Consider the following 27,127-nt stretch of genomic DNA (forward strand, 5'->3'; position numbering starts at 1 on the left):
TTATGAATGTACAAGTGACAAAAAAAGACAAATGTTGTTTTTAAAGCACTATTAAGGAAGAATAACACACTCCCAGTTCTCTTGAGTGATGTGCAATTAAATAGAGTGTACTTGTCAGGTGCTGATGCTGGCACTGCAATGCCCAGTGTGGCACGGTGATTAATTATGAATTACATACACAAGACACGTGTTTTAATTCATCTGGCTTTGATAAACATCTTTCCAATGACACCTAGTAGATGCACACAGTAAATTCTGTGAAGTGAGGTGGCTGTTGGTTCAAATCCCACAAGCTGTAATCATTAACACTAAGGTTAAAAGATCTCAACTAAATGAAAATGACTCATTTTTACTGTTAGCATGTTCCTGGTTGAAATGAAACCGTTAGCTGCTTGAGGACATGCTTGAACCCCCCACCTCCTCTAACTGTGTTGTCCAAACCCAAGGGAACGAATCCACTCTGATATCTGCGGATTTTTCTCCGAAGTGGCAATTGGATCCTACATTTATAATACATCACAAATGTTTAAAAATTGAAGGTTTGCTCTCATTAATAATAAACCACAACTGGCGGGTCAAAGGTCATGGGGTTTTCTTGTCACGAACACGCAGGCATTGTCTTAACAGCACGTCCACAATTTATGGATATGTATGCAGCTCTGTTTGAGTAGGAATAGCTCCAGGCCACAGCGCAACACTGCACTTCGTTGGGATCCACTGGACCCGAACGTGTTTTTCCGACCGACCGCTGCTTGAGTTTGAAGGCCTCAGCAGGTAACGCGTCACTGCCGCTGGTCACGCGTGAAGCTTTGTTTCCTTGTTTTTCCAACAACATACAATTAGGACTTTGGTTCTGTGCTTGGTTAGGTCTGATTTAGTCAAAGGCTATGAAAATGAACTGTAAAAAAATAGTATATGTTCATATATGTCACAAAACCAGTCATAAGGGTCAATTTTTTTGAAATTGAGATTTATACATCATCTAAAAGATGAATAAATAAGCTTTCCACTAATGTATGGTTGTTAGGATAGGACAATATTTGGCTGAGATACAACTATTAGAAAATATGGAATCTTGAGGGTGTAAAAAAATCTAAATATTGAGAAAGCAGCTTTAAAGTTGTCCAAATTACTAATCAAAATTAAAGTTTTCATATATTTATGGTAGAAAAGTTACAAAATATCTTAATGGAACATGATCTTTACTTAATATCCTAATTATCGGATGAAAATCGATATTTTTGACCCATACAATGTATTTTTTGCTATTGCTACAGATATACCCATGCTACTTAAGACAAGTTTTGTGGTCCAGGGTAACACATTTCAATGAAATGTCTTGCAATATTTGTATTTGTTCAGAAGAGTAAAATAAATAGCTGAATAACAGTTTTTCTGTCAGTAGTTCCTTTCATTCTATATGATGGTTTACTGTGGTCATATTTAGTTTTTAACGGTGCAAAATGTTTTCTGCATTGACTGTTTACAATTATTAATGTAAAAGTGTCCAAAAAAGACAAATGTTGTATTTTAAGGCACTAAACCATAAATGATATATTGGCGTTTCACTTGATTATATATTATAGTTTATTTACAATAAAAAGGAATTAAAATTTGAAAATGATTTAAAAATAAATTTAAATTGATTAAAAATGAATTAAAACAGTTAAGAATAAAAGATCAAGATATATAAATGTGGTATCAAATTTTGGAAATCAAAAAACTGTTTTGTAACAGTAACTGTATTGTTAAATGAAAATATAAGTCATACAAATATGAAATAAGCATGCAAATAATTATATAGACTATCATTTAAAAGTCTGAGGATTCTTGAGATGTATTATTATTATTATTATTATTAGAAAAAAAATACTTTTAATCAGCAAGGATGCATTAAATTGATTAAAAGTGACATTAAATAAATGTACAGTATACATAATGCAATCCACAAAAAAAAAAGGTTTCAACACTGGAAATAATAAGCAATCCATGCTCCGTAGACCCAACCTGAATAAAGATTCGCGAACCATAATTTCAGATTGGGACTTTGCAGAATCATAGCCTTGTGAATCATTCAGTTTGCGAAATGATTTGCGAAGGCGCTCTGAATTTCCGATCTGAATCAAAAGATTTGTGAACACGCTCCAAAGTTCCAATCTAAAATTAAATGATTGCAATCGACGCTCCATAGATCCCATCTGAATTGAATGATTTGCAATTCATGCTCTTAAGTTCTGATCTGAAACAAAAGATTCGTGAAACATTGTTTTAGATCTGGACTTCGGAGCGCGGATCGTGAATCATATGATTTAGATCGGAACTTCGGAGCGGGTTTGTGAATCATTTACCAAATTTAAGTTCAGGTCTAAATCAAATGATTAGCGATCTGTGCTCCATAGTCCCAACCTGAATAAAGTTCTGCAAACCACGATTTCAGATAGGGTCTTCGGAGTGGGATATAATTCATGAACCCACTCAGAAGTTCTGATCTGAATCAATAGAGTAACAAAAACACTCAGAAGTTCCAATCTAAATCAATGCATTTCTGATAAGCGCTCTAAATTTCCAATCTGAATCAAAAGATTTGCAAACCCACGAAGTTCCAATCTAAAATGAAATTATTCACGATTCACGCTCCATAGCACCATCTGAATCAACTGATGAGCGGGTTTTCGAGTATTCCAATCTGAAGTTCCAATCTGAATCAAAAGAGTCATAAAAATGCTCTGAGGTTCCGATCTAAATCAAATAATTTGCGATAATTGCTCCGAATTTCCAATCTAATTCAAAAGATTTGATATGCAGATCCAAGGTTCCGATCTAAAATTAAATTAATCTCGATCCAAGCTCCGTAGTCCAATCTGAATCAAATGATTCACGCTCCGAAGTTCCGATTCAAATCATCCAGAATCAGAATCAATTAATTTGCAAAATGATTTGCGAACCCGCACAGAAGTTCTCATCTGAATCAAATGACTCACGATACGCAAAGTTCCTATCTAAAGCAACTGATTCGCCAACCTGCTCCGAAGTCCAGATCAAAATTGAATGATTCATGATCTGATTGGAGAGCTTCAAAACAGTGAATCATTTTGCGGTGCATTTGCACTGAATCATTTTACGTGTTTACTGCCAACTAGTAAAAACATTATGCTGTTAATAAGTAATTATGCTGAAAATTTTGCTTTTAATCACAGGAATAAATTACATTTTAAAATATATTCAAATAGAAAACAGTTATTTTAAATTGTAATAATATTTCATTTTCATTCTTTTTTTTTTTTTTTTGCATTTTTAATTAACTAAATGCAGCCTTGGTGAGCATAAAAGACTTTCAAAAACAGTGTTTATCAATATGAAATAAAACATCCAATTTTATGAGCTAATCAATTCCTGATGCATTCAATCAAGCCCCATCAAGCCCCATATTCTATTTCACTCAAAAAATACAAAATCCGTCACATTAAAGTGGGTTTTAAATGCCGTTTCATATCGACTTTAAAGCAATTCCTCATAAAGCTCCTCAAATAGCTCTTCTTCAAACAGACAGGCCGTTCTTGCATTCAAAGGACTTCCTGCAAATGCTCTATAAGGTCCATTGCCTGCCGCACATACAGTTCAATTTTCATTAGACGCACAGAAAAAGAAAGACACGGAGATCCAAATAGCATCTAAATTGCTGACCGCCCCCGTTAGTCCATGTTCCATTATGGAGGCTGGACAGAGCGGTCTGGATAATTGGTCACTAGAGGAAAAGCCTCACCTGTATAGTGGGATTGTCCAGCTCTAGTTCACTAACAACTCCATCCATCTGCAAGCGGCTAGTTTAATGTACCGTCGGGCTCTGACCTCTGCTTCCCGTCCCTCACCCCATACCGCATCTGTAAACAGGATCAGATTCATGTTAATGGAAAGGGTTTTATTTACTCAGCCTCATGTCAGTCAAAACCCATATGCTGTTTTTTTTTTTTTTTTTGTAGTGCACAAATTGTATGGATCATTTCTATAGATCTTTTTAGAGATTGACAGACATGGATGAAGATTCTTTAGATATGCTTAAAATAAAAAAGCATACAGGTTTTGGATTAACATGAGGGGCAGTAGATAATAAATTGCCACTAATACTTTTTTTTCAGCAAGGATGAATTACACTATACCAGTCAAAAGTTTTTTGACAATAAGATTTTTTTTTAATTAGTCTATTCCATTCACCAAGCCTGCATTTATTTGATCCAAAATACAGCAAAAGCAGTAATATTGTGAAATATTTTTAATTTAAAATAACTGATTTCTATTTGAATATATTTTAAAATGTAAGTCTTCAGTGTCACATGATCCTTCAGAAATCATTCTAATAAGCTAATTTGCTGTTCAATATTTTTTTTTATTATTATTAAAAATATTTAAAACAGTTGAGTACATTTTTTAATGGATTATTTGATGAATTGAAAGATCCAAAGATCAGCATTTATATGAAATAGAAAGCTTTTGTAACATTATACACTATGCCATTCAAAAGTATAATTTTATTTTTTTCATTTATTTACTTTTTGGGAAAGCAAGGATGCTTTAAATTGATTGAAAGTGATGATAAAGACATATATAATATTTCTATTAGCAAAAGATTTCTATTTCTGATAAATGCTGTTCTTCTGAGCTTTCTAGTAATCAAAGAAACATGAAAAAATCTACTCAGCTGTTTTCACAATAATAATAATAATACATAATAATAATAAATGTTTTTAAAGCAGCAAATCAGAATATTAGAATGATTTCTAAAGGATCATGAGACTGGAGTAATGATGCTAAAAATTCAGCTTTGAAATCACAGGAATAAATTACATTTTAAAATATATTCAAATAGAAAACAGTTATTTTAAATAGCAAAACTATTTCAGAATTTTTTGCTGTACTTTGGATAAAAAAAATGAGGCTTGGTGAGCAAAAAAGATGTCTTTAAAAACCTTTAAAAAATTAAGTAAATGTGTGTGTGTGTGTGTGTGTGTGTGTGTGTGTGTGTGTGTGTGTGTGTGTGTGTATATATATATATATATATAAAATGTTTATAAATTATAAATGTTTATAAAAGATATAAATTATATATATATATTTTAATACAATTTTTATTATTATACAATTACAATAATTAAAAATTAAAAATTATATTATATAACAATTATATATATAATTTTTATTGTCATAAATATTCATTATTATTGCCTATTTTTTAGACAATAAGAACAGTTAGAATTTTCCCCAAAATTTCTGTAATAGATAAATGTTGTGGTTTTGAACGGTTTTCAACATTAATATAAATAAATGTCTCTTAAGCAGCAAATCAGCATATTAGAATGATTTCTGAAGGATCATGTGACACTGAAGATTGGAGTGATTAAATTGTAATTTTATTTTACAATTTTCTTTATATTATTTAAATAAATAACTTTAAAACTTTTGAACAGTCATCTATGCTTCATTCTTCAATAAAACACTGCAAATCTCGCAGAATGATGCCACCTCCTGCTTTGGCTAGAAACATCCGACATCGATCTGATTCATTTATATGAAAGGTTTTCAGTCGTTTGAAAAGACTCGGAAAGAAACTTTTCTATTAATGCACATATTTGTACATCAGTATCTTGATGCTCCGTGTCGATGCAGCATAACACAAACTTGAAAAGAAGAATATTTTGCATCAAAGCATATCTGTGCATCAGTGTTTTCATCTCTGCTATGTGGGCTGACCATAAAAGCCCGCAAAGAGTCTGGGTAAAAAGATCAGACGCTATTTTCACACTATACATGTTACAGAATCTCGAACAAGCAGGTTCCCGGAGGCACAGAGCTATTTGCTTGTCTTCACGGTGTAGTTATATGCCTAAATGCTATTTTGATGTCAAAAAACAGTGTGTGGAAAAACACATTATGCTCATTAATGTTCAGAAAGTGTGTAAAAACATGCATTACGACGGCACAACACAAGAGGCAACACAAGGACGCCCTAAACCTCACTTTGAGATATTCTCGGTTTCAAAAAGAACACTTCATACATAAAGCGACCACCATGACGATGAAGAGTGGTCCTTAAACATTCCAGCAAAACCCTTGTGCGCAGAGACATTAATTGGAGGCTTTTGTGGAGGCCTTAAGAATGGAATAGACAACCCTTAATCCACTCCACACAACCGCCCTCCTGCAGCCCGCATCTAATGTGTGATCAATACGGCAAGTGACTACTGTTAGCTGCAATTAGGAGACAATGCTTCCCGTTTGCTATTTTCAGCATTTCCCATCTAGAGGAAGTGCAACAGGGAGGATAATTGCATATTGACAAAAAAGATACACACATGCACATACACACACTGTCATCATGTGGCTTCAGCACGGCTGTTCGCTGACCATTTAACTGGCCCATGTGAAAGCAAAACCACCGGCACAGCTGACAAACAGCGTGATGAAGATGAATGAAGAAACTAACAATTACCTTTTCTGTTAGTGCCGAAACTCAACACGTTTCTCAGGGGTTGCTCTTTGTCTCAGATGTTTCTCCTCTGGAAAAAAGAAAAAAAAGAAGCAATATTGACATAAAAACTGAAAATGAATGTGCAAAGCAGCTCTGATCATTTGCCCCTTGGATGTATTTGTTAAAAATACTTGGAGTACATCCTGGGAACTTCCTGGGAATTGCAAAAATCAACTATAGGCATTATAATATTAAATACACTCAAATCTTAGTGCATATATATATGACTTAGGACGCAGGGGTATATTTGTAGCAATAGCCAAAAATACATTATATGGGTCAAAATTATTTTTCTTTTATGCCAAAGGACATTAAGTAAAGATCATGTTCCATGAAGATATTTTGTAAATTTCCTGCTGTAAATACCTATTTTTTGATTCGTAATATGCATTCCTAATAACTTTGGACAACTTTCTCAATATTTAGCAATTTTCTCAATTTTTAGATTTTTTTGCAACCTCAGATACTAAACCATATACAAATGGAAGGCTTATTTATTCAGCTTTCAGATTATGTATAAATCTCAATTTCAAAAAAATTGACCCTTATGACTTTGTGGTCCAGGGTCACAATTACATTTTAAAATACACTAACTTACAAAACACATATTTTAAATTGTAATAATATTTCACAATCTTACTGTTTTTACTGTCTTTTTTTTTTTTTTTTAAATACAGCTTTGGAGAGCATTTAAGACTTCCTTAAATTAAAAAAAAAAAAAAAAAAAATTTTTCAAGATTTCCAAACTTTTATATTGGTGAACGTGGAAAAAAAGTGAAATAAATACATAAACACTTAGAAACAATACAGTATATGCTTAAAAATATATTTTAAAAAGTACTATATATATAATTTATGATGTACTAAAAAAGGACAAAAAAGGAAATAGTTTTTCTGAATAGAAAAAGAACGTTTTATTGCTTTTCAGCAACAAAAATAAGAGATGGATGGCAAAGCATACAAATGCTGAAATATATTGCAAATGTTTCATTTTTATTTTTATAATTTTTATAATTTATTTTTATTTTCCCTGCTGGATCCCAGTTTTTATTTCAGCTTCTACAAGACTTTTCTTTTTCCTTATAAATCATGTTTGTTTGTTTTTGAGACAGTGCTGGCTAAAACCAAGTCACCATTGGTTTATTGAAGTAAAACATAACTGTGGCAGAATCAGTACTTACCATGGTAAAAGTTTTTTTTTTAATGTCTTAAAACATGTTTAGACCGCTGAACAGCAATTGATTAGTATGTGAGTGCGCCATCTATTGGCCAATACTAAATAACAGTGTGCCCAAAAATGACAAACACATCCTAAAAGTATATGTAAATTTACATTATTTACTTTATTATATTTTTAAGAATATACTGTATTATTTCTAAATGTTTATGTAGTTGTTTAACCTGCTTAACCATATAAAGGTTTTAAAAACGTAAAAGTTTTTTAAGGAAGTCTCTAATGCTCTCCAAAGATGCATTTATTTGATCAAAAAATACAGTAAAAACAGTAATATTGTGAAATATTATTCACTATTTAAAATAGGTGTTTTCTAGTTTACTATATTTTAATATATAATTTATTCCTATGATGCACACCTGAATTTTCAGCATCATTACTCCAGTCTGCAGTGTCACATAATCCTTCAGAAATTATTCTAAAATGCAGATTTCATCCATAATAAGAAATTATTATCATTGTTGAAACAATCTATTTGGCTGGAACCTAAAAGAGACTTTTAAAAATATTTATCCACTTTATTTTTACCATAAGAGCGGGCTCGGCCATTTGTAAATTTTATTAACAAATTTACTGTACACATGTGTAAGAACTCAATCTTTGGTCAAATAAAAAAAATTGTTCACTTGGTGGCACTACAATATGGAAAAAAATCATAAAAATGGCTATAACTATGCAACCGTTGGTCCAATCGACTTGAAAATGGGTATGCAGTGTCTTTGTCCAAAATGGCACAAGTGTCTATGAGGACATTTGTGTATCTCAAAAACCATGGCCGCCATTGGCCAAAGACTTTTAAGCACCTATTAGACAACCTTAAAGGAGTAGTTCACTTCCAGAACAAAAAATTTCAGATAATGTAAAATCAAACTCGGGGGACCATAGAAGTCCATTATATGGAGAGAAATCCTGAAATGTTTTCCTCAAAAAACATAATTTCTTTATGACTGAAGAAAGAAAGACATGAACATCTTGGATGACAAGGGGGTGAGTACATTATCTGTAAATTCTTGTTCTAAAAGTGAACTACTCCTTTAAGTGTTTGAACCCTGATAATCGCTGCTTGCACCTGTTTTTCTTTTCGTTATTATTATCCTGTATGTGACCCTGGACCACAAAACCAGTCTTAAGTCGCTGGGGTATATTTGTAGCAATAGCCAAAAATACATATCATGGGTCAAAATTTTTGATTTTTCTTTTATGCCAAAAATCATTAGGAAATTAAGTAAAGATCATGTTCCATGAAGATTTTTTGTTAAAATTCTACTGTAAATATATCAAAATGTAATTTTTGATTTGTAAAATGCATTGTTAAGAACCTAATTTGGACAACTTTAAAGGTGATTTTCTCAGTATTTTGATTTTTTTGCACCCTCAGATTCCAGATTTTCAAATAGATGTATCTCGGCCAAATATTGTCCTATCCTAACAAACCATACATCAATAGAAAGCTTATTTATTGAGCTTTAATGTGATGTATAAATCTCAGTTTTGTAAAATTTAACCTTATGACTGGTTTTGTGGTCCATGGTCACATATGGTTCACATTGGATAATAAAGAAGAATAAGGTGGATATATGTGAAATTTTGTAAAAGAAATGGCATTTTTGCAAGTAACAGTAACTAAGCACCTGTTAGTTAGAGCGATTTTAATGATTTACAAACAGTGCATGAACACATGACTCCCCTCGGATGAAACCTATGAGATCTGTGCTCTGGATTAACCAGCAACTCAATAGCCGATCGAGTGAGTTAATGATCGAGCCGAGTCACTAATAAATGGCATCCAGCGGCTCAGCAGATCATGTGAGGTTTACGAGGAGAGTAAACTAGCTCTGGGTGTCAACGTACCTGTATAGAGTGGCCACGACCTCAAGGGAGCAACAGTAACAGTCTGTTCCCAGTGTTTGGATTGGGTCGAGTTAGTACACAAACTCCTGGCACTTGCAGTATCGCCTGCAATTAGCAATGCTGGCGCAAGTTAGGGCCTACTTCACTCTGATTGGTCGTTGCGGTTACAGTCGCTGCATTGTCAAAACGCTTCGGCTCTCTTTCCGAAGAGGAACTCATCTGTTTATTGACATGCGGGATAATGAAAAGCCCGTAAGCCAGATGTAAGCTGCAGCATACTGGCATATCCACGCAGGCTTTGTTTAGGATATAAAAACACGCAGAGGGGGGGAAGCGCACTAAATGAAATGTTAGCTCTGGCCTGCTTCCTAGAGTCGGTTTGAGCAGCTTCTGTCTTGGAATGAGGCTGGAAAAGAGAAATAAACACGGAGGAGCTCCAACTGCACTGCAAAATCAACATCAGCCCAATTGCTGGCATTTTACGGCCCGTCGAGCCAGGCTGGGCTGCTTAATTCCTCTAATTTCTGCCAATATCGTAACGTGCTGAGCTCAAGCCTTCGCTTGCTCTGTAGGGTTGTATTCACACGTTATCGTCTGGGGGTGAAATGTTTGTGTGTGGTGTTGATTTCAAATAAAACTATCAATATAGTGACGCAATGATGCAAAGAATGAACAACAGTAGGCCTAATGACTGATTGGTGAATAGGGAAAAGACTTGGCTGCATTTTAATGGAAAATTCCACTGCAGTTACAGTTCTTCAAACACAGTCTACAGTTCTTCATTTGATAAATGTTTACATGTACATATATGTATCGTTTTATATTAAAGAATATTATATTTTGGTATATAACTTTTAGTTATTACTTTTAGTTTAGTTTTTATATTTTTACAATTAGCTTAGAAGTAGTAGACGTTTAGTATTTTGTTGTTTTTATATGATTTACTATTAAATATTTTTTTAGTTTTATTTGTATTTATTTTATAATATTATTTCATTTTACTATATTATATTTTTTTGTTTCATATTTATTTTGTTATTTTAATTATATATATATATATATATATATATATATATATATATATATATATATATATATATATATAATTTTATTATTTATTATATTTTATTTTATTTTTTATTTCAATATTTAATTATTTATTTTAACTTTTCCATTTTATTTTATTATTTAGTTTTTTCCATTTTATGCTATTATTTAATTGTTATTTAATTTTAATTTTTGAATTATTATTTTTTTGTATTTATTTTATTTTTTTAAATAATTTTATTATTTAGTTTTATTTCCATTGAATTTTATTTTGTTTTATTTTTAAATGTATTAATAGTAAAATTCCATCTAATTGAATTGTGTTTTAATTGAATAATAGATTAAGGATTGTTCAATGATTCAATTAAATTACATAAATATTATTCAATTCATTAAATATTTCACTATTAACTGAAAAAAAGCTCAAAATTTGTTTCGAGTGTATTATTAAATGGGTTGTGTTTTCATTAATTATTTATATATATATATATATATATATATATATATATATATATATATAAATTATTATTATTATTATTATTACTTAGTTTTATTTTCATTTTATTACTTTTTTTCTTTATTATTATTAATTTTAATTAATTACTTTTTTATTAATTTATTATTTTGTCTTATCATTTAATTTTATCATTTAATTTAACTGTTTATTTTATTATTTTATTTCTGTTGTATCTTATTTTCTTTTAATTTGAAATTGGATTAATAATAAAAATTTCATCAAATTTAATTGAATGATTCTTATGTATTTTAACTGAATAATAGATTAAGGATTGTTCAATTATTCAATTAAAATATGTAAAGATTATTCAGTTAAATTTGCCCTAAATTTGAGTGTAGTGAGAGAGTCATGGGTTGTGTTTTCGTTAATAAAAAAATAGTTTTTTAATTTAAATTTGTAAATTTTTATTTTATTTTTATTTTATTATTTTGTATTTAATTTTTTCCATTTGTATTTATTTTATTTTATTATAATTATTTTATTAAAACTTTTTTATTTTGTTTTATTATTTTCATTTTTTTTTACAATTGTATTTATTGTTTTTGTTTTCATTTTATTATTTAGTTTTTTATTTATTATTTTTTCTATTTTCATTTTATTTAATTATTTTGTCTTATTTCCATTAGATTTTATTATTAAGTTTTTTATTTAATTTTGATTTTAAAATTGTATTTTATTTTCATTTTCATTTTTTTAATTTTATCATTTTATTTTAATTTAATTTTTATTATTTCATTTTCATTTTATTATTTAGTTTTATTTCCATTCTATTTTATTTTAAAATCTAATTAATAGTACAATTCCATCAAATTGAAATGAGTAATCTTAATTTTACAATAGATTAAGGATTGTTCAATTATTCAATTAAAATATGTAAAGATTATTCAGTTCCATTTTTTTCAATACATTTTTTGAGTATACTATTAAAGAGGTTGTGTTTTCATTAATAAAAAACTTTATTTTGTTTTATTATTTTCATTTTATTTTATTGTGTATTTTTTTTTATATATTTTTTTTTTTTCTACTTTCATTTTATTTTATTATTTTGTCTTTTTCCATTTCATTTTATTATTAAAGTTGTTTTATTTAATTTTAAAATTTTACTTTATTTCCATTTTATTTTATTTTATTTCATTTTATTATTTAATATAATTCAGCTCCATTCAATATATATATATATATATATAAATAAATTTTGCTTTCAATAAAATAAGTAAGTAAGAGTTTCCAGAGAAACTGCAGGATGTAAATATGTCCTTCACTGTGTGTTTCAATGTGACATTTACACCTTTAAAAATAATGATGTGATGTTTCTGATGATCAGCCTTAAGGGACTGACACTCTGAGGAGCAACCTTACATTTTTCTCATTCCGCAGTAACCTTTTCAAATAAAATGAGCCTGAAATGTATATAGACACAAATGGCACCGCTCCCTAAGGATGAACGACATTCTTTAATCATTTTTATTACAGTCTAATCGCTCTGTGCCTGTTCTTCCAGATGTCTGCATCCAGAGATTAACCACACAACCTGAATGACAACAGACACAAAACAGAACCATGCAAATACAACACAACTGTGAATGGGTTACACTGCTGTGACAGTCATATTTGCACTAAATAAATACAAAAACAAAGAAATATCGCCTGTGGAGAGCATTAATGCTTGTACAATGGGTTTTAGATGGGATGTAAGGGATTCATTTGTAGAGAATAGGACACGATTCCCATTTGTCCACCAGGGGGCGTAAGATGAACAATGTTGCAGGTGATTATCGCTCCACTGAAAGCCATTACTTCCACACTATGGTGCAGGGCCAAATTAAAAGGAGCACAATGGGCAGTAACTGTCAGCCTAATGGTGTCTTACACAGTGTGATATTCAATTTGGCCTCAGCAGTGATTAGAGAAGATTATCTGCAGAAATATTATTTATGAACACACTATGGTGTTTTGTATGGATTCGCACGCACAACTATTTCCTGCTCTTATCAGATGCGAATGCTAATTAGAGTAACTGTAGATTGCTTTATTAAATGGGGTCTGAGTAATGAGCCCCAGGAAATTTGATTTTAAAATCTCCTTTGCACCCATCAGAACTGAAATATGATTTTTTTTTTTTTCAGGATTGTGCCAGATGAAGTTGAAGGTTATTTAATGCAAGTTATAAGATTAGTTGCAACTTGTAGGTTATATTTAAAAATCACCACAAATTGTAGATATATATAGATTATAATATATAAGAAGTGTTTATTTTTTACTTTTAAATTTTTTTTACGCTATTTACTACTAATTTAAGTTTGACGGAAGCTGAAGTAGTTTCCAAAGTTGTAAATAAAGCAAAGATTGCTGGAGTACATTATAATAAAAAATAGTTAATAATGTCATTTTTATTTTAATAAAATAAAATGTTTTAAATATTTATTTATTTACACTATTTACTACACATTTAAGTTTGACGTTTGAATAAATAAATAAATTAATTAAAATAAATCAAAAATGTATTTTTTTTGTGTAAATACTTAAAATATATTAAAATGAAAATTTTTGAGTGTACTATTAAATAGGTTATGTTTTCATTATTACAAAAAGTTTTAAATATTTTCCTTTATCTAATTTCATTTAATTTTTTCAAACTTAAATGTGCTTATAAACTGACAAAAAAATGAAATTGCATGAATCTTAAAAAATAGAAAATAAATACATAAAATAATAATACAAACAAATATAAGTAAATAAAAAAATTGTAGAAACAATTTTTTAAACATTTATTTATTTATTTACATTATTTACTACAAATTTAAGTTTGACAGAAGTTGAAGTAGTTTTCAAAGTTGTAAATAAGGCAAAGATTTATTATATTATTATTATTATTATTATTTGTCAAAAAATAATTCCTATAATTGTTCAATTACAAAAAATTAAATAAATACAATTTAAAAAGTATTTTTTGAGTGTACTAGTAAATAGGTTATGTTTTCATTAATACAAAAAGTGCTTATAAACTGACAAAAAAAATAATTGCATAAATCTTAAAAAAGGTCTTAGAAAATAAATACATAAAGTATTAATAAAAATAAATATAAGTAAAAAAATTGTAGAAACTATTTTCACTCACAAATTGCAAAAAGTTTTAAATGTTTTTATTTATCTAATTTAATTTAATATATTTTAAACTTAAATGTACTTATAAACTGACAAATAAAAATAAATAGCAAAAATCTCAAAAGGTCTTATAGAATACATAAATAAAAATCGTTGAAACAATTTTAACTCAGAAATTGCTAAGAAATTTAAATTAAAAAAAATCTATTCTATGAAAAATAGTAAAATACTATGATTTATAATCGATTTTTTTTACCTACAAGTTGCAACTAATCTTATATCATTCATAAAATTGGTGCTTCTAAATGACCATATGCACTTCAAAACACTTTATTACCTGCAAGATCATGTATGCAGAGGTGGATAAAACCAGAAATGCATGCATAAACATTGAAGAGCTCCATAGGTTAGTTAGTCAAACTTGGGCCAAGTGTTGCGGCCTGTGCACATCTGGCCCAACAAATGCACTGATCTATTTTCAGCACAGCATGGCTACTGCCCACATAAAAAAAAAACACCCTTTTCTGGAAGTGTGGAGGTGTGTTTGTTCAAGATCGCATTTGCATATGCATTTAGAGGGGCTGAGTATGAAATATCAACAGCTCTTTTTATTGCATGTTGACTCTTGGAATATATTTTAATATGAAATGAACTAATAATGTGAACGTCTGAACAAACCCTCTGCATTATTTGACAGGCTTTAGTGTTTTAGCTGGGCTATCAGTGTCTGGTTCACAAGGGACACGAGTGTTAAATGAACATTGTGTGTGTTTTATGGCACGACTGCACATGACACCGAGGCTGCAGGGTCAGATCAAGCCTTCAGCTGCAGATCATAGAAAATGGGCCCAATGCACAAGACATTAATCTGTATTTGATGGATTATTTCCCAGCAGGCTTTAGTCAGATTTAGTGGCAGTCAAGCAGTGAAATCAACCAATCTGCTGGGGGAAAATGCTTTATGTTATGAAGTCAGAGAGTGATGTCCGCATGAGAATTATCACAGGTCTTAATGTACAGAAGATCAAAGGCATTAAATAATCTAAACTAGAGAGAGAACATAAACCATCAACACCAACTGGTATAAAAAGGCCTGAATGTGAGTCATGATAGACTAATATGAGACGGGCCAACTAATCATTCAGTCAGAGATTATCATCAGCATCATCTGATAATTGTGCTAATGACAGACAGACAGACAGACAGACAGACAGACAGATAGACAGATAGATGCAACTCATTTTTTTTATTATTACTTTTTTTTTTTTTTTTACTCACAATTACCATTATTTAAAGTCCCTAAATAAATAAATAAATAAATATAATTTCTGGGGATTTTTTTAATATTACAGACAATTTGCAACTAATCTTTTTTTATTATTATTATTACTACTTTTTAAATTACAATTACCATTATTTAAAGTTCCTAAATAAATAAATACAATTTCTGAGAATTTTTAATATTACAGACAAGTTGCAACTAATCTTTATTTTATTATTACTATTTTTTAATATACAATTACCATTATTTTAAGTCCCAACATTAAATAAATACATAAATAAACCTTCTGGGATTTTTTTTTTATATTATCTACAAGTTGCAACTAATATCTTGTATTATTTATATTTTTAATTCACATTTACTATTTTTTTAAGTCCCTACCTAAATAAATAAATAAATACATTTCTGGGTATTTTTAAATTTTACTTACAAGTTGCAACTAACCTTTTTTATTATTACTATATTTTTTTTATTCACAATTACCATTATTTAAAGTCCCCAAATAAATTAATATAATATCTGGGGATTTTTTTATATTACCAACAAGTTGCAACTAATCTTCTTCTTATTATCACTGTTTTTTAATTCACAATTACCATTATTTAAAGTCCCTAAATAAAAAAATAAAAAAATAAATGTAATTAATTTATGGGGATTTTTTAATATTGCCTACAAGTTGCAACTAATCTTTTTTTATTATTATATTTTTTTTTAATCAAAATTACCATTATTTAAAGTCGCTACAATAAATAAATACATACATTTCTGGGGAATTTTTAATATTACCTAGAAGTTTCAGCTAATCTTTTTTACTATTATTTTATATTAGAAAAATAGTAATATTATTATTACTATTTTTTTTTTATTCATGATTACCATTTACTTAATGAATAAATTCATGTCATTTCTGTTTTTTTATGTTGCAACTAATCTTTTTTTAATCATTTTTTAAATATATATTTCTTTAGCAATTACCATTATTTAAAGTCCCTACATTAAATAAATTAATTCATATAATTTGTTTTTTTTTTTAATTCACAATTACCATTATTTAAAGTCACTAAAATAAAGAAATACATACCTATCTTTCCATATTTTCTGGGGTTTTTGACTAGAGGTAGAGGTAAACACTAAAACTAAATTAATCTTTTGTTCATTTTTTTTGTTTTTACATTTTTTGAGTAAACTGTTTGGAAATTATACAAAAAATCAAAAGTAAAATATTATGTAAATATGTTTTATACATACTAAAAAAAATAGTATATATATATATATAAATAATTTCATTGTTTTATTTTTCTGTTCATGTGCTTAAAAGACAGAATAAATAGATGTAGCATTCAGTGTGCAGTTCACAATTTATTTACTGAATAAATCTGGACAAAACACCAAAAATCTGTTACATTACAATCAGAGCATCTGAGGCAGCTATCCCACCATGCACTCCCCCCTCCCCTTGAAAACATGAGGAAAAAAAATGAACGAACGAAAAAGAAAAAGAAAAACATCCTTCAAAATTAGCACCTAATCAGCACCAACTTAAGTAGGCAAGTTCCTTCTACAAAACGAGTGAAAGCACAATGACCAGAGGAAAGAAAAAAACAACGAAAAAAGAAACTCCAAAGCGCAATTGGACTCCTAATAAATCCTTCGTAAGATTCTTCTTTAAGAAACCGAAAAATGAAAAAATGAACTCCCCTCTTGCTAGGCAGGCTAAAGCATTCAAAGGGCACATGCCATTGACTAGATATAAATCACGATTTCAAGTAACATTGATATACGACGAAACATGTCTACATGTACCCATTCAAAACATGATCATTTCACAGACCTATGCAGGCAGTAGAGTTAACATGAGGTACTCGAGACGCTGTAGTCGTAGAAATATCGTCTAATATTTATGGAGTCAAATGCAAAAAAAAAACTAAAAATAAGAAGTACGGTCAGCGTGCGTTTGGGGTGCGCGATTTACTGCCACTGACGTTAAATCGTAGACCTTCCAACTTGGGACAAACTTTGATACAAAAAGTCAAACCCGTCCTGTGTCAAATGTATTGCCTACAATATTCGTGAAAACTGGCGGTTAAGAAAACAACAGAAAAAAAACCCTGCACGTATTTATTTTTTAAATATAGTAGTAGTTATCTTATAAATAATAAAAAAAAAAGATACACTTTGCTCCAGCAAAAAAAAAAAAAACTAAGTTAAATTAGATGACACTAGTCCAGAGAGGATCTCCAAGCCTAGGCGAGTCAAGTGCTTGACGTTTTTGTATTTCGTTTCAGTTATGGTTAGAGCGAACGGAAAAAGCAGCAATAATAGTAAAAGGAACAGCTTAATGCAACACAAACTTTTTTAATGCAGCCATAATGAATTAGAAACACAAAGAAAATGACCTGGAGGGCTGTCGAAAAGCTCTACTTAAAATAAACCGAGGATCAGATTGAGACGCAACCAACAATTTGCATTCGAGACGAAATCAGAGCTGGAAACAGGAGAGGTTTAGCAGTTTTGCCTGATATTTTCTTTGTTCCTTGGCTGCGTTCTCCTGTGCTGTAATGCATGTTTGTAGCTTACTGCGACTCGTACGCCTCGTGAGCACCGCGTAAAATGAAGACGGAAATAAAGGAAAAACCAAAACAAGTCTTGCTACATCACTCGACGTGCTTTGTCCAGAAGTCCTAGCTTAGCCAGAACCGACCATGTCCTTTCACGGAATGAGAAATAACGATAGACACCATTTGTAATGAGTGTGTTTCTTTTTTTTTATGATCTGAATCTAAAAGGACGTGGCATAACGTCTGACGAGTTTGTGCTCAGCTGAAGAACTGTTCTAGTTCTTCTTCCATGTTGGCCTCCGGCACCATTTGGTCCAACTCTCGCTCGCCTCTTCCGTGGCCGGCGGCGGACGCCGAACCGCCAGAGGCCGAGAACCAGGGATGGTCCAGGATCTCTCGGGAGGTGAGGCGTTCGGCCGGTTCTCGCCGCAGGATGCTACGGATGAGGCATCGGGCTTTGGGCGTTAGCGTCTCGGGGATGCTGAACTGGCCGCGGCGGATCTTGCTGAACAGCGAGCTGGGCTCCACGTCGTGGAACGGGTAGCGGCCCACCAGGATGGTGTAGAGCATCACGCCTAGGCTCCACACGTCCGCCGCCTTGCCCGAATAGCTGCCATTTGCGTTGAGGATTTCCGGGCTGACGTAGGCTGGGCAGCCGTGTTTGTCCGAGAGCGAATCGTCACCTCCTTCGAGGAGGTACGTATCCTCCAAACTCTCCAACTTTACAAAGTTCCTGGGAAAGACAAGAGAACGACATGAAAAGTTAGATATCTGAAGATGGGTGGATCATACAACAATTGAACTGACAAACTACAGTTGAGGTCAAAAGTTTACATCCCCCTTTCCGAATCTGCAAAATGTTAATTATTTGACCAAAATAAGAGAGATCATACAAAATGCATGTTGTTTTTTTATGTAGTACTGACTTGAATTAGATATTTCACATAAAAGAGAAAATAATAGCTGAATTTATAAGAAGTTTACATTCTTAATACTATGTTGTGCCCTGAATGTTCCACAAAGTGTTTTTTGTTTAGTAATAGTTGTTCATGATTCCCTTGGTTTGTCCTGAACACTTCAACTGCCTGCTGTTCTTCAGATCCCACAAATTCTTTGGTTGTCCAGCATTTTTGTGTATTTGAACCCTTTCCAACAATGACTGTATGAATTTGAGATCCATACGCAACTATCACAGAAGGTTAAAACACTCACTGATGCTTCAGAAGGACATCCAATGCATTAAGAGCTGGGGGGTGAAAACTTTTGGAATTTGAAGATCAGGGTATATTTAAGTTATTTTGTCTTCTGGAAAACATGCAAGTATCTTCTGTAGCCTCTGAAGGGCAGTACTAAATGAAAAAATATGATATTTAGGCAAAGTAAGTAAAATATAGGTACACATCTCCATTCTGTTCAAAAGTTATTCACCCCCCGCTCTTAATGCATTATTTTTTTTCTTCTGGAGCATCAGCAAGTGCTTGAACCTTTTGTAATACTTGCACATAGTCCCTCAGTTATCCTCACTGTGAAAAGATGGATCTCAAAATCATATAGTCATTGTTGAAAAGGGTTCAAATACACAAAAATGCTGGAAAACCAAAGAATTTGTGGGACCTGAAGGATTTTTTTGAAAAAGTTTAACTGTTCAGGACAAACAAGGTACTCATGAACAACTATCATTAAACAAAACAACACAGATGTGGATCATTCAAGGAAGAACAGTAAACTTTTGAACTGGGTCATTTTTATAAAGTTATTTAATTTATTAGTTATAAACTATTATTTTCTCTTGTGGGCTATTAACATATTTTATGTGAAGCAATAACATGCATTTGTATAATCCTTCTTATTTTGGTAAAATAATTAACATTTTGCAAATTATAAAAGAGGGATGTAAACTTTTGACCTAAATTGTAATATATAATATAAAATTGTATATATATATATATATATAGTATCAGAAAAATTGAACCCAAGCTTCAATGACTTCGAATGAAAAATGATTGACAAACTAACAGAAAAGTTGTAAAATACATTAAATGGAATAAATCGAGATATAAAACAGACTTAAACACTAAGAATGTTGTTTTAAAATAAGTTAAAGTAAGATGTAAAATAAATCAAATGTAGCAAGCTTTCGGTTGTGTTGGCTTTCAAGATCATTCAGAAATGATATGACCAAAAACAATTTGAGAGATTTAATTTAAGAGAAATGCATGCATCCAAATCTGTCCAAAATAATAACAAAAACCCCTTTCAAATCATATTTTCCACTACTATTGCTGTTTTTTGACAGCAAAGCGTAAATATCCTCTACATATTGGACGGTAAATCCCTTGCATAAAAAAGCAATATAAAGATAGCCTCGGGACATTCCTGCCAGTCTAATCCAGAGGGAAATCTGGAATTCATTCTGGGAATTATAAAAAGCAGGAATAATGCCACACCAAAGATGGAATTCCTCAAACCATCACTCTTTCCCTGTGATCCTAGTTTTTCCACTGTGATCTTGTAATTCGCACAATAATGCAAAACATGAGACACAGCATATACGCAATGCTTCTGTTGCTAATATAAAATAAAGGAACACTATGCTTTTTGTTCGACCATTATGTTTTCTAAAAAGCATGGCAGACTAATTTAGCAGCTTTTCTTGTCTTGCAAGCATGAGACCATCATGATTTTTGAATAATGTTTTGGATGCATAAACAGGATTTGGGGTAAGTTCAAGTCATGAATTAAGATTTATAACAATGGTTCAATGATTCATTTGAATCATAAACAAGTGATAATTACTAAAATACTGTGAAAAAATGTTGTTTATATTAATATATATGAATACTTTCATTCAGAAAGGACGCATTAAATTGAACTTTCTATGTCATGGTTTCCACTAAACTATAAAGAAGCACAACTGTTATTAAATGATTTCTGAAGGATCAGATGGATCACGTGACACTGAAGAATAGAGTAATGATGCTGAAAATTCAGCATTGCATCACAGGAATAAATACATTTCTTTAAATTGTAATAATATTACAGTTTTTTTTCTGCATTTTTAGACAAATAAATGCAGCCCTGGTGAGCAAAAAAGACTTTTCAAAAATATCAATATTAAAAATTTTATATTCTAATCAATTCCTGACATATTAAATCAAGTCCCACCTCACATTTTTTCTTGTTGCATATTCTGTTTCACTCAGAAAACAATAAATCTGTCACATTAAAATGAGTTTTAAATGTCGTTTCATGTCGACCAATAATGATGCTGAAAATTCAGCTTTGTATTACAGGAATAAATACATTTGATAATATATTCAAATATAAAGTAGTTACTTTAAATTGTAATAATATTTCACAATATTACAGTTTTTTCTGCATTTTAGTCAAATAAATGCAGCCCTGGTAAGCAAAAAAGACTTTTTATAATCTAATCAGTTCCTGACAAATTAAATCAAGTCCCATCTCACATTTGTTCTTGTTAGATATTGTGTTTCACTCAAAACATTCTAAATCTGTCACTTTAAATGAGTCACATTAAAATTCAGTTTTGTATTACAGGAATAAATTACATTTAAAAAAAAAAATTAGTTTATAACATAACTGTTTTTATGTTTCTATTTTTGAACTAATAAATGCAGTCTGTGTAAAAAAAAAAAAAAACTTTTTCCAGAAACATTAAAAAAAAAAATCTTACCAACCCCAAACTTTTGTGAAGTTTATGTGCTTGCGGTATTTTCAATCTACACAATGCATCCCTGCTTATTCATCAAAAAGCTGAATAACACCGATTAACTACATCGTGCAGCCCAAGTTCCGAAGACAAAAAATAAAAAACAACATATGCAATGAAAACATCTTTGAGATCTTCCACAAGCTGCCTCGTGACTCAGATTCTGAATCAGAAACCATCCGAATGAAACCGTACGCCCACTGAGTCTCAGCAAAACATCCAATCCTCGGAGCTCAAAATAGTCATATTATTTTTCACGACACGCTGTATCCTGCTGTGTGGAAAGGTTGCAGGGCGTTTAAATTACCTGAAGGTCAGAAACGAACAGGTTGCCCCTTCTCTGACCTGAACTTGTGACCCGCTTCCATGCACCGCTGTGCGAAGGGAACACGGCATGCTCGAAATATTCTCTTAATGACATGCAGCATATGTGAGTCACAGCTCCACGACGCGGCTGAGTTACACCGGGTCAAGAGCCTGCGAAGAACACCGGCCCACACGAAAGCAGGAGAAACGGAGGAGGACACGTGGATGCAAACACCAGTACATTAGGGAGCCATTCCAGACGAGCTGCACTGCGGTCTCTAGCGTGCGACAGCAGAACGTTACGAGCGTCCTTCATGACATAACCAGGTCAGGAACCCACTACGCCGAGGAATGCAGTTCTGTCTGGCTCGCTTTCCTCTCTGGTTCCAATATTGGTGCACCCTTGGTGTTTGATTTCTGGCCAGGGTAATACTCACCACCCTTGGCCACGTTTACTTGCGCTCGTCTGCAATCACTCACTGAAAGGTGGACGGCTGACGCACCAGACCACAGAGCATGGGAACAGTAAGGTCACCGAGCTCACATTTAAAGCACCGGGCAACGTTCTCCATTTCCATCGAGCGAGCCAGGGGGAATCTAGCTGAGCTGACTCATTTGGCCGGTGGGGCCACTGCCATTTAGCTTAAACGGGAAGGCCACCCAGATTCATAACGCACGCTTGGGATTATTTCAGACTAATTTTACTGCCAAACATATGTGCAGGCTCATTTTTAAAACACGCAATGCCATTCAAAACCTTTGCACTTCAACAACATGACTTTTCCGAGCGAAACAGGATATGTAAATAGAAAAACAGAAGTTGGGACTTAATGTTGTCCATTGGAGGGGTCGAAAATTATGAGGGCATTTTGGGAGCGGAGCATGACAGATTGCAAAAAACTATATTTTTTCGGTAATAGCATGCATGACTAAAATAAAGAGTAGTGATGCACCAAAATTTCAGCAATTAAAAGTTTTGGACATTTAATTTTCGCTTCTCTAATGGCACTTTTCGACTGTGTCCATCTATATTTCATGCACAGAACAAAGATAACCCACAACAGGTTAACTTTGTGACCAAAAAAAGATGCTGAAGTTGCAATATGTAAAATTTGTTACTAAAATATCAAGAGGCAACCCGTTGCCAAAGAATTTCACTATGACTGGTTTAATAACACAATAAACAACCATTTTATTACTCAAACTTTACTTTTGAAGTTTTTGGCTAAAGTACAACTTTAATTTCGATTTTGGTAAAATAAAATAAAAACAAAAATCTTTTTTAGTGCATCACTAATCCACAGTTGCATAGAAATGACAGCTTGCATAAAAAAGTAAATATGGTCAACTAATGCATTTACAATATCAGCCTAAATTAACATTGGGTTAATTCTGTAAATGCACCATTTAAATGCCTATAATGGTCAATTAATCAATACCTGTAGCATTTTAGACCGTCAATACATTCTAAAACTAGATACAAAAAAGAACTGTGGAGGCACCATGCATGGTACACTGACAGTATGAGATGGTAAAACCATAGTACATTGATTAATATCACGGTATGGGATGACAGCATCATTAAAGACCCCATGAAAACAAAACTGGAGTGGCTTTTTGACCATTTATATGCTAATACTCATCCAAGAGTTCATTAAAAAACTTTTAGTACATATCTGCAAATTAAAATTGTGGTGCAGTCATTTTTACTGTTGTTTTGCTAATTGTTGCAGAAAAAATCTAATTAATTTAAACCGGAATTCACAATGGTTTATGCTGGTCATGCAGATTTGCTGCATTGGTTTTAAAGTGATTTCTGTGAGAGCTGTGCTTCATATAATTATTAAACAGTCGATAATATCAACAATAGACCTATATATATATATTGATATATGGTTTGTTAGAATAGGACAATATTTGGCCGAGATACAACCATGTGAAAATCTTGAATCTGAGGGTGCAAAAAAATCCAAAAAGTTAGAAATTTGTCTTTAAAGTTGTCCAAAAGAAGTTCTTAGCAATGCATATTACTCATCAAAAAATTAAGTTTTGATATATTTACGGAAGAAAATTCACAAAATATCTTCATGGAACATGATCTTTACCTTCCTAATGATTTTTGGCATAAAAGAAAAATTGATCATTTTAACCCATACAATGTATTTTTGGCTATTGCTACAAATATACCTGTATATATTTAATTATTAACTTAAATTTGTGTCCAATAAAATATAAAATGAGAATGTCTCCTAATACCAGCTGCCCACCTACAACCCATTCAATGTTTGTTTCAATGGGAAATACATCAGTATTATACCAAACCTCTCCTTAAAGATGAAATGTGCATGTTCTGTTTGAACCCAACAACCTTAGCTAGCGGCTTCTTTACCTGTCCTCGTTCTTAAAGACGAACTTCCTCAGCTTGAGGTCTCTGAGGACCAGGCCGTTGTCGTGGCAGTGCGCCACAGCTGATGCTATCTGATGGAAAAGTCTGGCAGCCTCTTCCTCTCGCAGCTTCTTGCATGTGCGAACGAAAGAGTGCATGTCGCCATGGCTCCTCTCGAAGAACACGTACGCTCGCGTATCCCCCAGAAGAATCTCCACTATCTGGTTAATGTTCTCATGGGTGCCCAGCACGAAGTAAGCAGCCAAGGACTCTTGGTATCGACTGATATCAAACACCTGGAGGAAAAAGAGAGAGCATTTGGAATTCAATTAGAAGCCGTCATCGATTTCCCCAACATCCCAGGTGGAGTGCAAAAGTATTAGACCTCTGCCTAATTCTGAAACAAAAGAATGAAAATCCATTTAACGCCGAGTGCCCAAAACATACACTGAATTTTGATGTTGCTTAGTAACAGACACCTAAAAAAGAGAGATGGGCTAAATATACCACGACAGCGGTGGACATCAGAGGCCGTTCTCTCATCAAAAGATAAGAGGTTCTTACTAATGGCTCTCTGCCCATGTTAGCCCATTCAGAGTGTCTTATGTTTCAAAGTCTGTGGACTTGCATGCATGAATGCATGGCTGTATGCAAGCATGCACACACACACACACACACACACACACACACACACACACACACACACACACACACACACACACACACACACACACACACACACACACACTCACTCTTCAGGGGTATTCCCTCATGCTTTTTTGCACGTGACTATAACTCATCACTGTTGATGAATCACAAAAGAAAGGCCATTCATTTGATAATGCACCCTGCTAATGAATGCAGCAAGCCAGATGCATGTCCTGCATACATCCCTATCTAAAGCTGACGCAATTGCATGAGTGTTCCGTTACAAAATGACACACATACGTGTGTGTGCGTGAGTTTCTTACCTTGCACACCAGCTCTTCCCCACTGTGCAGGTGGGTGGCTCTGAAAACGTGGTCTCCCTCAATGGGCTCCAACAAAAGGTAATTTCCAATGCAAGAAATGCAGTGCGAGGAGTCAGGGGTCTCAGGGGGGCTGGGAGATCCTAAATTGGGACTGAAACTCTGGCTGGATTCTGTAGTCCTTAGACAAGATAGCTCCTCAAAGTCGTGTGCTTTGTGCCTCGATCTCCCATAACGCGAAATGTTAATGGGACTGGATCTCTGTATGTTCATGAGTATAGGAGGAGGTTCGTCCAGATCAGGAGGGTTCAGACGGTCTTGGAGGAGGGGGGGTGGAAGTGAATGACAGACAGATGCCCTCTATTTAACACTGGGCATGAAGGCAGCGGCGATTCCCCTTGACTGTAATGATGAGCTTATGCATGTGCGTTAATTGCAATGACAATGTGGCGTCATCTGAGCACATATGCAATGACTTGCATGCACGGATTGTGACCTCTATGCTCAGTGTCCCCACGAGAGCCCAAAATGCATGAATCGGCGCGGTAATGTAACGTTAAAAGCTGTGACGTCAGGGTCGATGCAGCGGAGCAGGTAAAGAACGGGCTTTTTTGCATTAAATGAAAAGGGAAAAGTGCCAGCTGGGTTTAGATATCCTGAGAGGGCGCTCCGCGTTCATTCAAGCGGGCCTCCACGCGAATCCTGTCCGTGCATCTACCAAATATGGCTAGGAAAAATTTCCTCCAGGTTGCGAGCCGCCTTTTGTTACGCCTGGGAAGTCGATGTCCTCCTCCTGGTGAGCAGCCGAACTCCCGACGATCTCCGGCGGTTGGATCTGATTTTGCACAAAGGCAAGAGGGGACGGCCGACGTTCTCCCCGGGCCTATCCCTTGTTTCAGCAACAAGACACCATTATCATCCTGTTCGTCTTACTTACGTGGCTGGGAATCTAGTCCACTGAAGGCGCGGGGTCAGCTGCACACACGAGCTGGCTGACTGACTGACTGCGCTCGCGGGACTGACTGGAGCTCTCCACGCGCACGACCAGCCCCCATGACGTCACGGCCCAAACGCCCTCCCATTGGCCGCTCGCTTGATGCTGACACATCCACAGTCTTGCAAGCAAGCCATCCATGCAGTCATGTGAGATAATTGTTGTCCTTGGAATTTAATTGAAGCACCCTAAATTATCTGTCTGTATGGTGAATTCTAGGGGGAAAGTGTGTGTTATGACTAAATGTCAGTTGGTTTGTGCAATGAAGCGAGAATGACATCAAATTCTGATTAGCTGCAGTGCCATGATGATTAAGCATTGAATATATGTATATACAGATGCAATCGAAATTGCAATTGAAACCCCTAAGAGACTGCAGTAATTTACAAATGCAAGCTTTTTTGACGTTCCAGGATTTTTATAAAATTACATCTACAGCAGTTTACTGGCATATTGAAAGTGATGGTGTGTTTTAATAACACAGCTGTGTTATAATTGTTCAATCCCTATTCAACATTGCTGTTTTTTTAGTCACTTATGTTTATGGTAGGGATCAAAATGGTTTTGAAACACAATTAAAGGAAAAGTTCAGTTCCAGAACAAACATTTACAGATAATGTATA

At 33.0% G+C, this 27,127-nt stretch overlaps 1 protein-coding gene across 1 annotated transcript; it reads right to left on the reverse strand.

Annotated features, from left to right (window-relative positions):
- Positions 1-16,915: 16,915 nt before the first annotated feature.
- trib2 (tribbles pseudokinase 2) lies at positions 16,916-26,527 on the reverse strand. Its single transcript, XM_073816468.1, has 3 exons — positions 25,514-26,527; positions 24,546-24,838; positions 16,916-18,850 (listed from the first exon to the last, which is right to left on the reverse strand). The coding sequence occupies exons 1-3, from the start codon at positions 25,781-25,783 to the stop codon at positions 18,376-18,378; spliced, it is 1,038 nt and encodes a 345-aa protein (XP_073672569.1). The 5' UTR covers positions 25,784-26,527; the 3' UTR covers positions 16,916-18,375.
- Positions 26,528-27,127: the final 600 nt, after the last annotated feature.

The sequence above is a fragment of the Garra rufa genome, chromosome 13 (assembly GCF_049309525.1).
Source record: "Garra rufa chromosome 13, GarRuf1.0, whole genome shotgun sequence".
Taxonomy (NCBI): domain Eukaryota; kingdom Metazoa; phylum Chordata; class Actinopteri; order Cypriniformes; family Cyprinidae; genus Garra; species Garra rufa.